The sequence below is a fragment of the Procambarus clarkii genome, chromosome 53, assembly GCF_040958095.1.
Source record: "Procambarus clarkii isolate CNS0578487 chromosome 53, FALCON_Pclarkii_2.0, whole genome shotgun sequence".
NCBI lineage: Eukaryota > Metazoa > Arthropoda > Malacostraca > Decapoda > Cambaridae > Procambarus > Procambarus clarkii.
This window is the reverse complement of record NC_091202.1, coordinates 8,257,044-8,269,890: the sequence shown is the minus strand read 5'-3', so window position 1 is coordinate 8,269,890 and position 12,847 is coordinate 8,257,044. Positions and strand designations below refer to the sequence as shown.

At 38.4% G+C, this 12,847-nt stretch overlaps 1 protein-coding gene across 1 annotated transcript in view; it reads right to left on the bottom strand.

Annotated features, from left to right (window-relative positions):
• Positions 1-4,424: 4,424 nt before the first annotated feature.
• LOC138352320 (probable glutamate receptor) overlaps positions 4,425-12,847 on the bottom strand; it is a 308,857-nt gene continuing 300,434 nt past the window's right edge. Inside the window, exons 11-13 of the mRNA XM_069304701.1 lie at positions 6,539-6,638; positions 5,122-5,251; positions 4,425-4,514 (exon numbers count right to left, since the gene is read on the bottom strand). Of these exons, the coding sequence (XP_069160802.1) occupies positions 4,425-4,514; positions 5,122-5,251; positions 6,539-6,638 (320 nt within the window). The remainder of the gene's footprint in view (positions 4,515-5,121; positions 5,252-6,538; positions 6,639-12,847) is intronic.

Below are 12,847 nucleotides of genomic sequence, written 5' to 3'. Positions count from 1 at the left end.
ATGACCTTCTGAAGATGTATTTAATATACGAAAGTACTTAAGGAAATTCCTGTTTCATTTTTCCTCCGTGGTCTGACTTTGTCACATTCTTAATCACGTGTTTATTTTCGTGATATACACACACACACATATATATATATATATATATATATATATATATATATATATATATATATATATATATATATATATATATATATATATATGTCGTACCTAATAGCCAGAATGCACTTCTCAGCCTACTATTCAAGGCCCGATTTGCCTAATAAGCCAAGTTTTCAAGAATTAATGTTTTTTCGTCTACCTAACCTACCTAACCTAACCTATCCTAGCTTTTTTTGGCTACCTAACCTAACCTTACCTATAAATATAGGTTAGGTTAGGTTAGGTAGGGCTGGTTAGGTTCGGTCATATATCTACGTTAATTTTAACTCCAATAAAAAAAATTGACCTCATACATAGAGAAAAGGGTTGCTTTATCATTTCATAAGAAAAAAATTATAGTAAATATATTAATTCAGGAAAACTTGGCTTATTAGGCAAATCGGGCCTTGAATAGTAGGCTGAGAAGTGAGTTCTGGCTACTAGGTACGACATATATATATATATATATATATATATATATATATATATATATATATATATATATATATATATATATATATATATATATATATATATATATATATATATATATATATGTATATTTTGGTAGCAGTCTTTCCTGTAGACATATATTATTAAATATGACCGAAAAAGTAAGATTAATAATTCTAACACGAATTTTCTCAATCTTGCATATATGTCGTACCTAGTAGCCAGAATGCACTTCTCGGCCTACTATGCAAGGCCCGATTTGCCTAATAAGCCAAGTTTTCATGAATTAATTGTTTTTCAACTACCTAACCTACCTAACCTAACCTAACCTAACTTTTTTGGCTACCTAACCTAACCTAACCTATAAAGATAGGTTAGGTTAGGTTAGGTAGGGTTGGTTAGGTTTGGTCATATATCTACGTTAATTTTAACTCCAATAAAAAAAATTGGTCTCATCCATAATGAAATGGGTAGCTTTATCATTTCATAAGAAAAAAATTAGAGAAAATATATTATTTCAGGAAAACTTGGCTTATTAGGCAAATCGGGCCTTGCATAGTAGGCCAAAAAGTGCGTTCTGGCTACTAGGTACGACATATATATATATATATATATATATATATATATATATATATATATATATATATATATATATATATATATATATATATATATATGTCGTACCTAATAGCCAGAATGCACTTCTCAGCCTACTATGCAAGGCCCGATTTGCCTAATAGGCCAAGTTTTCATGAATTAATATATTTTCTCTAATTTTTTTCTTATGAAATGATAAAGCTACCCATTTCATTATGTATGAGGTGAAATTTTTTTATTGGAGTTAAAATTAACGTAGATATATGACCGAACCTAACCAACCCTACCTAACCTAACCTAACCTATCTTTATAGGTTAGGTTAGGTTAGGTAGCCGAAAAAGTTAGGTTAGGTTAGGTTAGGTAGGTTAGGTAGTCGAAAAACAATTATTTCGTGAAAATTTGGCTTATTAGGCAAATCGGGCCTTGCATACTAGGCAGAGAAGTGCGTTCTGGCTACTAGGTACGACATATATATATATATATATATATATATATATATATATATATATATATATATATATATATATATATATATATATATGTCGTACCTAGTAGCCAGAACGCACTTCTCAGCCTACTATGCAAGGCCAAATTTGCCTCATACGCAAAGTTTTCATGAATTAATTGTTTTTCGACTACCTAACCTACCTACCCTAACCTAACCTAACCTAACCTAACTTTTTCGGCTACCTAACCTAACCTAACCTATAAAGATAGGTTAGGTTAGGTTAGGTAGGGTTGGTTAGGTTCGGTCATATATCTACGTTAATTTTAACTCCAATAAAAAAAAATTGACCTCATACATAATGAAATGGGTAGCTTTATCATTTCCTAAGAAAACAATTAGAGAAAATATATTAATTCAGGAAAACTTGGCTTATTAGGCAAATTTGGCCTTGCATAGTAGGCTGAGAAGTGCGTTCTGGCTACTAGGTACGACATATATATATCTATATATATATATATATATATATATATATATATATATATATATATATATATATATATATATATATATATATATATATATGTCGTACCTAGTAGCCAGAACGCACTTCTAAGCTTACTATGCAAGGCCCGATTTGCCTAATAAGCCAAGTTTTCATGAATTAATGTTTTTTCGACGACCTAACCTACATAACCTAACCTAACCTAACTTTCTCGGCTACCTAACCTAACCTAACCTATAAAGATAGGTTAGGTAGGGTTGGTTAGGTTTGGTCATATATCTACGTTAATTTTAACTCCAATAAAAAAAATTAACCTCATACATAATGAAATGGGTAGCTTTATCATTTCATAAGAAAATTTTTTGAGGAAATATATTAATTCAGGGAAACTTGGCTTATTAGGCAAATCGGGTCTTGCATAGTAGGCTGAGAAGTGCGTTCTCTTGTGCCAATATAGGGACCCATAGCCTCAGAGAAGAAAATATAAAGTTTTCAGAGGAGACCTTGTGGTTTCTCACTGAACACTAATATTATCTTCTCCTACCACCCCCATTCGTTTGTATGTACACATATATATTTGCTTTTTTTTAACTTTGTTGCAAAAAAGGAGTTACATATAGGTTACAAAAATGGTAATCATAGGTTGTCGAGTTCCTCCAGCTCCTCAGATGGCGGGCAGGAACCCTGGATGCAGTGCGCATTTCCCCTCTGTATCGCCACGCTGAGGCGCTGGAAAAGAAAGCTGGCAGCTCTAGGGTCCCTTGTTGTTTCAATGAGCCTAGAACCCAGTTCCTTCAAAAAACTGGTAGCACTTTTACCCCAGGCGCCGAGTGTCTCAGAAGCAATGGGGACAAAATTGTAGTGTTCCAAATTGTAGCATCCAGTTCTCTATACTTTCGGGATTTGGCTGTTTCCCTGTGGGTGGCAGCGCCACCTGGTTGTGCAACACTGAGGTCAATGTAGGTGTTAGCCAGGGTTGATACGCACGTGTAGTCCCATACCAACTGCTTGCCATTCTTCCAGGGGTTCACTGTGATACCTTCCGGGCGACCAATAAGAGCATCAGAGTTACGGGGCTCTCTTTCAGCTGGGCATCCAGCTGTGGTGAGGCTCCTCTTGATGATGTCGTTAACTTCACTGTGCCTCGAGTGCCATCCCCCTGTGCTTTGGCAGAGTAGGCCCTGGTGGCCGTACCTGTCAGCCACCACCTCGCTGCAAATACACCTATATCTGGTGTGGATTGGGGCAGCAAGGCGGAGGGCCACAGCAATTCGGAGGGCGTGTGGTGTGAGATGCGTGCCAGTTGCCGACATTGGGGTTGCTAACAGGAAATCCCCTGCATGTGGGGCTGCTACTGCTGTGAGGCGAGCAATGTCGTGTTGTGTTATATATGTCGTCATATATATATATATATATATATATATATATATATATATATATATATATATATATATATATGACGACATATATATATATATATATGTATATGCGAACAAGCCAGAATGGTCCCCTGGACAATATGCAACTGAAAACTCACACCCCAGAAGTGACTCGAACCCATACTCCCAGAAGCAACGCAACTGGTATGTACAAGACGCCTTAATCCACTTGACCATCACGACCGGACATAATGAGGTGATAGCCGAGGCTATTTGAACCACCCCACCGCCGGCACTCGGATAGTAATCTTGGGCATAGCATTTTACCAGTGCCGGCGGTGGGGTGGTTCAAATAGCCTCGGCTATCACCTCATTATGTCCGGTCGTGATGGTCAAGTGGATTAAGGCGTCTTGTACATACCAGTTGCGTTGCTTCTGGGAGTATGGGTTCGAGTCACTTCTGGGGTGTGAGTTTTCAGTTGCATATTGTCCAGGGGACCATTCTGGCTTGTTCGCATTTGTGTTCCTCACGTGTGCCCCTAAGAATGAGGTGATTTGGTAAAATGCTATGCCCAAGATTACTATCCGAGTGCCGGCGGTGGGGTGGTTCAAATAGCCTCGGCTATCACCTCATTATGTCCGGTCGTGATGGTCAAGTGGATTAAGGCGTCTTGTACATACCAGTTGCGTTGCTTCTGGGAGTATGGGTTCGAGTCACTTCTGGGGTGTGAGTTTTCAGTTATATATGTATATATATATTTATATATGTATATATATATATATATATATATATATATATATATATATATATATATATATATATATATATATATATGTATGTATGTATTTGTATCGTTGATTACATATATTTTTTCTTCTTAATATATCTTATGCTTCCAGTTAGTTTAAATAAATCATGATACTTAAAACCTCAAGAAAAAATATCAAGAGACTGACAGAGTATCCAGCGATGAGAACGACAAACATTCCCTGAAATAATGAAACAAATCCACCATTAAAAATAATATAGTTGAAAAATGTAGTGTTCTGACAAGAAGGTAAACACGTCGTTGGGGAAAGACTTTAATCAAGATGATGTTTACCTTATTAGAGCTTTACTACCACAGAGATACTCATGTCCAATAGATTTAAAAGGAAATGAAAGTCGAGCTAAAATTTGGGTAGTTAGTAAAATGTTGTGAATTTATAGTGGCTGTAAGTCCAAAGCATCTTAATGGGTCTCACATACACTATGTGTGTAGAGATAATGAGACCACTGATGTGGTGTTTCTACGGGAGCTGTACATGTCTAGTGCGCCTGACGCCACTCTCAACCCTCACGTCACTCACGTTGTGCCAAACGTCACCCTCAGCCCTCACGTCTCTATAAGCATCATGCTGTCCTTTGTATCTCTGCTACATTATATAAGGCACTTAAAGGTGACACCATAATAAAGAAAATACTTAATAAGGCGATTACATACAAACAGTAAGGCCATTAGTTTACTTCTAAATATTGTTAAGTACAAGTAATATTCACATATTTATGTTGCATTTGTAGCTATTTCAGTTTAAAATAATGTAAATATTTTATTACCCAAACGTTGCTGATGGAGAGTGTGGTCCTCACTGTGATCTTATTGGGCGCATTAGAACACACAGTGGCGTTTGGCTCAGCAACTTTTAACCAATAGGAGAACAGTCCAGCCTCAGTTGCCGCAGTAATCCTGCGAAGGGACACACAGTTTCATAAGACCTGGACAAGCTGCAGGAATGGTCGAACAAATGGCTGTTAGAGTTTAACCCAAGCAAATGTAATGTAATGAAGATAGGGGTTGGAAGCAGGAGACCAGATACAAGGTACCATTTGGGAGATGAAATACTTCAAGAGTCAGAGAGAGAGAAAGACCTGGGGGTTGATATCACGCCAGACCTGTCCCCTGAAGCTTATATCAAGAGGATAACGGCAGCAGCCTATGGCAGGTTGGCTAACATAAGAACGGCCTTTAGAAACTTGTGTAAGGAATCTTTCAGAACATTATATACCACATATGTCAGACCAATCCTGGAGTATGCGGCTCCAGCATGGAGTCCATATCTAGTCAAGCATAAGACTAAAATGGAAAAGGTTCAAAGGTTTGCCACCAGACTAGTACCCGAGCTGAGAGGTATGAGCTACGAGGAGAGACTACGGGAATTAAACCTCACTTCGTTGGAAGACAGAAGAGTTAGGGGGGACATGATCACCACATTCAAGATTCTCAAGGGAATCGACAAGGTTGATAAAGACAGGCTGTTTAACACATGGGGCACACGCACTAGGGAACACAGGTGGAAACTGAGTGCCCAAATGAGCCACAGAGATATTAGAAAGAACTTTTTTAGTGTCAGAGTGGTTGACAAATGGAATGCATTAGGAAGTGATGTGGTGGAGGCTGACTCCATACACAGTTTCAAGTGTAGATATGATAGAGCCCAATAGGCTCAGGAACTTGTACACCTGTTGATTGACAGTTGAGAGGCGGGACCAAAGAGCCAGAGTTCAACCCCCGCAACCACAACTAGGTGAGTACAGTCATACGACGTGTTCATAGTGTTACCAATTTCTATATAATACAATCTGTTTTGTTTGTAAGCAAAGTTATTATATTTCAGTAGCTTGGTTTATATAATAGACTGAACCAAATGCAGCGAGAAGGAATAGAGGCAGACACGTTTGTACATAATAAATCTCCTGGCGGTGTTGCGAAACCCCAGTCATTGAATGCGTTATTGTTTAGTGATTAATGTGTTCGTTGATTTCATAACATTTAACATAGAGATATGTTTAGTCCCTTAACAAAATAGAATAAAAACATAATAATTTGCAAAGGATAAGTGCAAACGTTAAGCACATTGTGTTCTTTCCATTTCCAATCATGGTTAAGGGATCTAGATCAAGTGTTTCCTTGTAGGCTAAAATACAAAAAAATGTATAATCATTTATAGACTAATAAAACTTAATAAAATTTTACCTCTTATTAAAAGCTGGGATAATTGGATTGTCCTTTGAACTTATCATACCAAAATTCAAAGGCAGAAACCCTTCTCGTGAAGAGTAGAACGAGCACTTGCCTGGAAAAAAAAAAAAAAATATTATATATATATATATATATATATATATATATATATATATATATATATATATATATATATATATATATATAACTGAAAACTCACACCCCAAGAAATGACTCGAACCCATACTCCCAGAAGCAACGCAACTGGTATGTACAAGACGCCTTAATCCACTTGACCATCACGACCGGACTAATGGGTTGTATGTATGGGTTCGAGTCACTTCTGGGGTGTGAGTTTTCAGTTGCATATTGTCCTGGGGACCATTCAGGCTTGTTCGCATATATATATATATATACATATATATATATATATATATATATATATATATTTTATATATATATATATATATATATATATATATATATATATATATATATATATATATATATATATATATATATATATATATATATATATGGGGCACAACTCTCCTAAACACGAGAGTGAAGTATACAACTTTAGAACACTTTCCCACCAGGAGACTCGAACCCTAGCCAGCACAGAAACCTTCCAGCAACTGGCATAACAGGTACGCCTTAACCCACTCCACCACCTGCTCAGACCCCTTAAAAGAGATGGTAATTTCGGAGTATTTATACACTCCAAAGACCACCACCTCCCAAGAGCACTAGAGCAAGTGAGGGGTCATTTTTACGTTTTTTCATCAAGTCCCTGTTAATATGGGAGAACACTGTGTCTATGCATGAGGCACAACTCTCCTAAACACGAGAGTGAAGTATACAACTTTAGAACACTTTCCCACCAGGAGACTCGAGTGGTCTTTGGAGTGTATAAATACTCCGAAATTACCATCTCTTTTAAGGGTCTGAGCAGGTGGTGGAGTGGGTTAAGGCGTACCTGTTATGCCAGTTGCTGGAAGGCTTCTGTGCAGGCTAGGGTTCGAGTCTCCTGGTGGGAAAGTGTTCTAAAGTTGTATACTTCACTCTCGTGTTTAGGAGAGTTGTGCCTCAAGCATAGACACAGTGTTCTCCCATATTATCAGGGACTTGATGAAAAAACGTAAAAATGACCCCTCACTTGCTCTAGTGCTCTTGGGAGGTGGTGGTCTTTGGAGTGTATAAATACTCCGAAATTACCATCTCTTTTAAGGGTCTGAGCAGGTGGTGGAGTGGGTTAAGGCGTACCTGTTATGCCAGTTGCTGGAAGGCTTCTGTGCTGGCTAGGGTTCGAGTCTCCTGGTGGGAAAGTGTTCTAAAGTTGTGTATATATATATATATATATATATATATATATATATATATATATATATATATATATATATATATATATATATATATATATGCAATTGACGATCACAAAACACTGATCATTTTATGCAGAAAATCCACAGAGAAATATGAAATGAGGTGAACGTTTCGGCTCGTTAAAGCCTTTGTCAACACCAGACTGACCAGACTGTCAGTCTGGTCAGTCTGGTATATATATATATATATATATATATATATATATATATATATATATATATATATATATATATATATATATATATATATATATATATACATATATAGACACACACTAGCTGTACCTTGCCATGCGTTGCTGTGGCTCAGTAACGTATGCACATTGCTGAGCCACAGCAACCTTGCCCTTGTCTCCCAATCCTCCCCTCCATTTCCCGTCCCCCGCCCCCTCGTCCTCCCCACTATTTCCTCCCTCCCCCATACGTGTGTCTTCCCACCATCCCCCACTTCACCATCCCCTAGTCCTTCTAACTATTCCCCATTCCACTGTCCCCATGTACTCTCCTCCACCTCCCACTCCCTCGTCCCCCTGGCCTCCCTATTATATTCCTTCCTCTCCCCTGTTCCCTCATCCTTCGCACCATCCCCCACTCTCCTGTCTCCTTGTCCTTCCCATCATTCTCCATTTCCCTGTCCCCTCGTCCCCACCATCCCCAACTCCCCAGTCCCCTCGCCCACGCCACCATTACCCACTCCCTTGTGTTACGGCCCTATTGGGTCACAACTGGGTTCTTCTCTGATGTTATTAGAGTTTGGGTATCCGGCCCCAAGTTAGTAGTGGCTTTCAAGGGGTGTGTTCCATAACACAAGTAAATTAAAGGGGAAGGGATACAAATGCACTGCTTTTGTATATATATTGCTACCACCAATATAAATAAATATATCACAGTCACACGCGGGGATGCTATAACTACACTTATTATATACAGATTAGTCTTCCTCTGAAGACACAGGATGCTCCACGGTGCTCAAGATGAGTAGCCCTGGTTCTCTTCTTCGTGGCCCACGATGAATCCTTTGATTCTCTCGGCGAATCTACCCTGGCCACAGGCCAGCCAAATCACAGTCCCACTGGGTGCACTGTCGTGGAGGCCTTCAACCACAAATCCAGCCTGTAGCTGGCAGGTTCCAATCAGCTCCGCTGAGTAGGCCACTCCACGACCGATACTAGGGTTGCGAGCCCTAGGCAGGAGCCTCGTGTGATTCTGCAGATCACTCTCTTCACCACAGTGGCTAGTCTCTTCCACCAGCCAGCCCCCAGATAAGACGAATCCTGGTACTGCCATGTCACAGGCAGGCTAACACACTCAACAGTGCCCGTCCAGGGGTGACTCACAGCTTCCTCACAGCAAACTCGTGGAGAGACTATGGCTGCCTTGGGTAGACTGCCCCATCGTCCAATACAGCAGTCCCAGGTCGACTCTGTAATCAGAAACGTCATTAGTACTGGTTACACTCTAGGGCACCTCACTTACAGGCTTAGACACAAACGTCCACCTATCCACTCCATAGATGGCGTTGCTGTCTAAGCGCCACCTCACCAGAGGTCAGCAGCGGCTATGACACGAGCTGATTAAGACGGGAATCCAGCCCCTGTGGCCAGTATATCCCGTCCTCACTAGATGGCGTCGTCCATTTGGAGGGGGGTTTCGGGAGCTGACCCACAGATGGCGTTGTCGTCACCGCTCCGTGCCTGGACGCTAGACTCGAGTCTGTAACACCTTGTCCCGTCGTCCTCAGTACAATCCCCCACTCCCGTCCCCTCGTCCTCCCCACCATTCCCCACTCCATCGTCCGATGCATTCCCAAATGATCTGATGTTTCCATCAGAAAATTGGGAACATCAAATGATCTGATGTTCCCATTATTGAAATATAAGAAAACACTTAAAAAACGAATGAAAAACAATGAAGACATAAACAAATAAACTATACTCGTGAAATGAATGGTATGGTAAACAACAAATCTCAATTCCAACGCAGTGTCACAAAATAATTAAATCAAAATGAAAATAATTTGAAATCTATGAAAATTCAATTTATCAATGAAATTGGAAACATTGAAATGGAATCGAAACATATTTATTATAGTGTATATGGCTCTTACGTGCAACAGATTGCGCTGTTTCTTAAAAAAAGAAGAATTTTTTACCTTTTACAAGTTTGGCATCTATACTTATACCTACGAAATGAACAGTGTGGTAAACAACACAGATCAATTCCAACACAATGTCACACAAAATAATTAATTCAAAATTAAAATATATCGAAATCTATGAAAATTTAATTTATTAATACAATCGAAAACATTGAAATGGAAATCATAACATATTTAATATAGCGTGCGTGTGTTGCTATTATGTTCACCAGACTGTGCCGTTTTTCTTTAAATTATGTTTATACCTGTCACAGGTGTGGCATCTATATAGTAGGCCTATAAAAACACACGCATATTCAAATGAAACGTTGTGTCAGAATTTCAAAAGAATCAGTGAAGAACTTTGGGAGATAACAGCGTGTGTTGCTCTTACGTCCAACAGATGGCGCTGTTTATAAAAAAACATGTTTTTTCCAGTCACAGGTGAGGCATGTATATAGTAAGTATAGAAAAAACATGCGCCTATTCATATGCAACGTTGTGTCAAAATTTCAAAGCAATCGGTAAAAAGGTTTCGAAGATTTCTCTCACATGAAAAACACATTAAAACACAGTATAAAAAAAAACATGTTTTTTTTCCGTCACAGACGTGACATCAATATAGTATGTATATAAAATCTTGCTCTGATGGGAATGGAACATTGTGTGAAAATTTCAAAGCAATCGATGAAGAACTTTCAGAGATTAGCGATTTTGAACAAACGAACATCTACATTTTTATTTATATAGATTAATGAGGTGGTAGAGGTACTGCTAGTAAAAATAAACTTAGTTATTATTCTAATATACAAACCGCCAGATGCAACGCCTGAGGAATTTGCAGAACAGATAAACAAAATAAAGCCTTGATAATTTGGCGAACCCGATACCTGATATTATCTTCCTAGGTGACTTCAAGTTGCCCAATCTAAGATGGAGAATAGCAAACAATAATATTATACCAGGAAACCAATCAGGATATAACCAACCATAGATTAGAGAACTGCTTAGATTCTGTGACAAATTTTCATTCAACCAGCAGATATCAGAGCCAACGAGAAACAAAAATATTCTAGATCTGGTCTTTACAAACAATAAAAACATAAACAGGTACATTACGATCTCAGATTCCATATACTTAGATCACAAGCTCATTGAAGTGCAAACTACCATCAATACTCAGAATAGACCTAAAACAATGATCAAGCGAGAGGGGTTATTCAGTAAATTAAATTTTAATTTAAAAAGATAGACTGGGAGACAATAAACCGGGAACTTACAAACATTCAATAGGAAACTGTTCTAAGTAATAAAAATCCTACAGAAGGAATAGAAAAACTGACTTAGGAAGCATATCAAGTCTGTATGAAACATGTTCCTTTGAGGAAAGCAAAAAAGAGATCCAATGTAGAAAGAGAACGCATACGACACTACAAAAGAAGGAAAAAAATAATGCTTAGCAGACACGACTTTCCCTTCAAAGAAGGAATAATTTAAACAGGGAGATTAAAGAAATCGTGCAGACAACTGAAACACTCATATCAGATTGAAGAAAGGCAAATAGAACAGAGAGCAATTCAAGAAATAAAGAAAAACGCAAAATATTTCTTCACATATGCGAAATCAAAACCAAAAACCACTGCCAGTATTGGACCTATTCGTACCAGTGAAGGTTCATACACGGAAGATGAGAAAGAAATTAGTGAAATAATAAAAAAGCAGTATGAGGAAATGTTTAGCACTCCGATAAACAGCATGAAAGTGGAAGATCCGGACAACTTTATGCCTGATATCCAAACCCCTGTAAATATAACTGATATCAACACGAGCGTGGCAGATTTTGAAAGAGAAATTGGAAAGATGCCCATGCACTCAGCTCCGGGTCCAGATTCATGGAATTAAATATTTATAAAGAAATGCAAGGTGCCAGTAGCACAGGCACTCAGTATAGTGTGGAGAAAGAACTTGGACACGGGGGAGATACCAGATGCACTTAAAGCAGCAGACATAGTCCATCTACACAAGGGAAGGAGCAAAGCATTGGCAAAGAATTATAGACCAGTTGACCTAACGTCCCACATAATAAAAGTATTTGAGAGAGTGATTAGGAGTCAGGTCACCAGTTTCATGGAGACCAATGGCTTTCACAACCCAGGCCAACATGGATTTAAAGCGGGAAGATCGTGCCTCTCACAGCTATTTGACCACTACGGCAAGGTCACTGAGGCATTAGAAGAAAAACTGAATGCAGATGTAGTATACACAGACTTTGCGAAGGCACTCGATAAATGTGACCATGGCATGAGAGCACACAAAATGAGTTCAATGGGAATAACCGGTAAAGTAGGACGCTGGATACTCAGTTTTCTGTCAAACACAACACAAAAAGTAACAGTCAGCCATATAAAATCGAGTCCAAGCGCAGTTAATAGCTCTGTACCTCAGGGTATAGTCTTTGCACCGCTGCTTTTCCTTATTCACAAATCAGATATAGATAAAAATACAAGTCACAGCTTTGTATCATCCTTTGCATATGACTCAAAAATCAACATGAAAATTTCCTCTGCTGAAGACATTGAAAAACTTCAAGCAGATATTAATAAAGTATTCGACTGGGCAACATAAAAAAACATGATGTTTAACAGTGATAAATTCCACGTACGGTAAAAATGAGGGCCTTAAACATAATACAGGGTACAAAACACAATCAAATCTGCCCATAGTAGGAAAGCAGCATGCAAAAGATTTGGGAATAATGATGTCTGACGACCTAACGTTTAGGGAGCATAACCAAGCAAATAT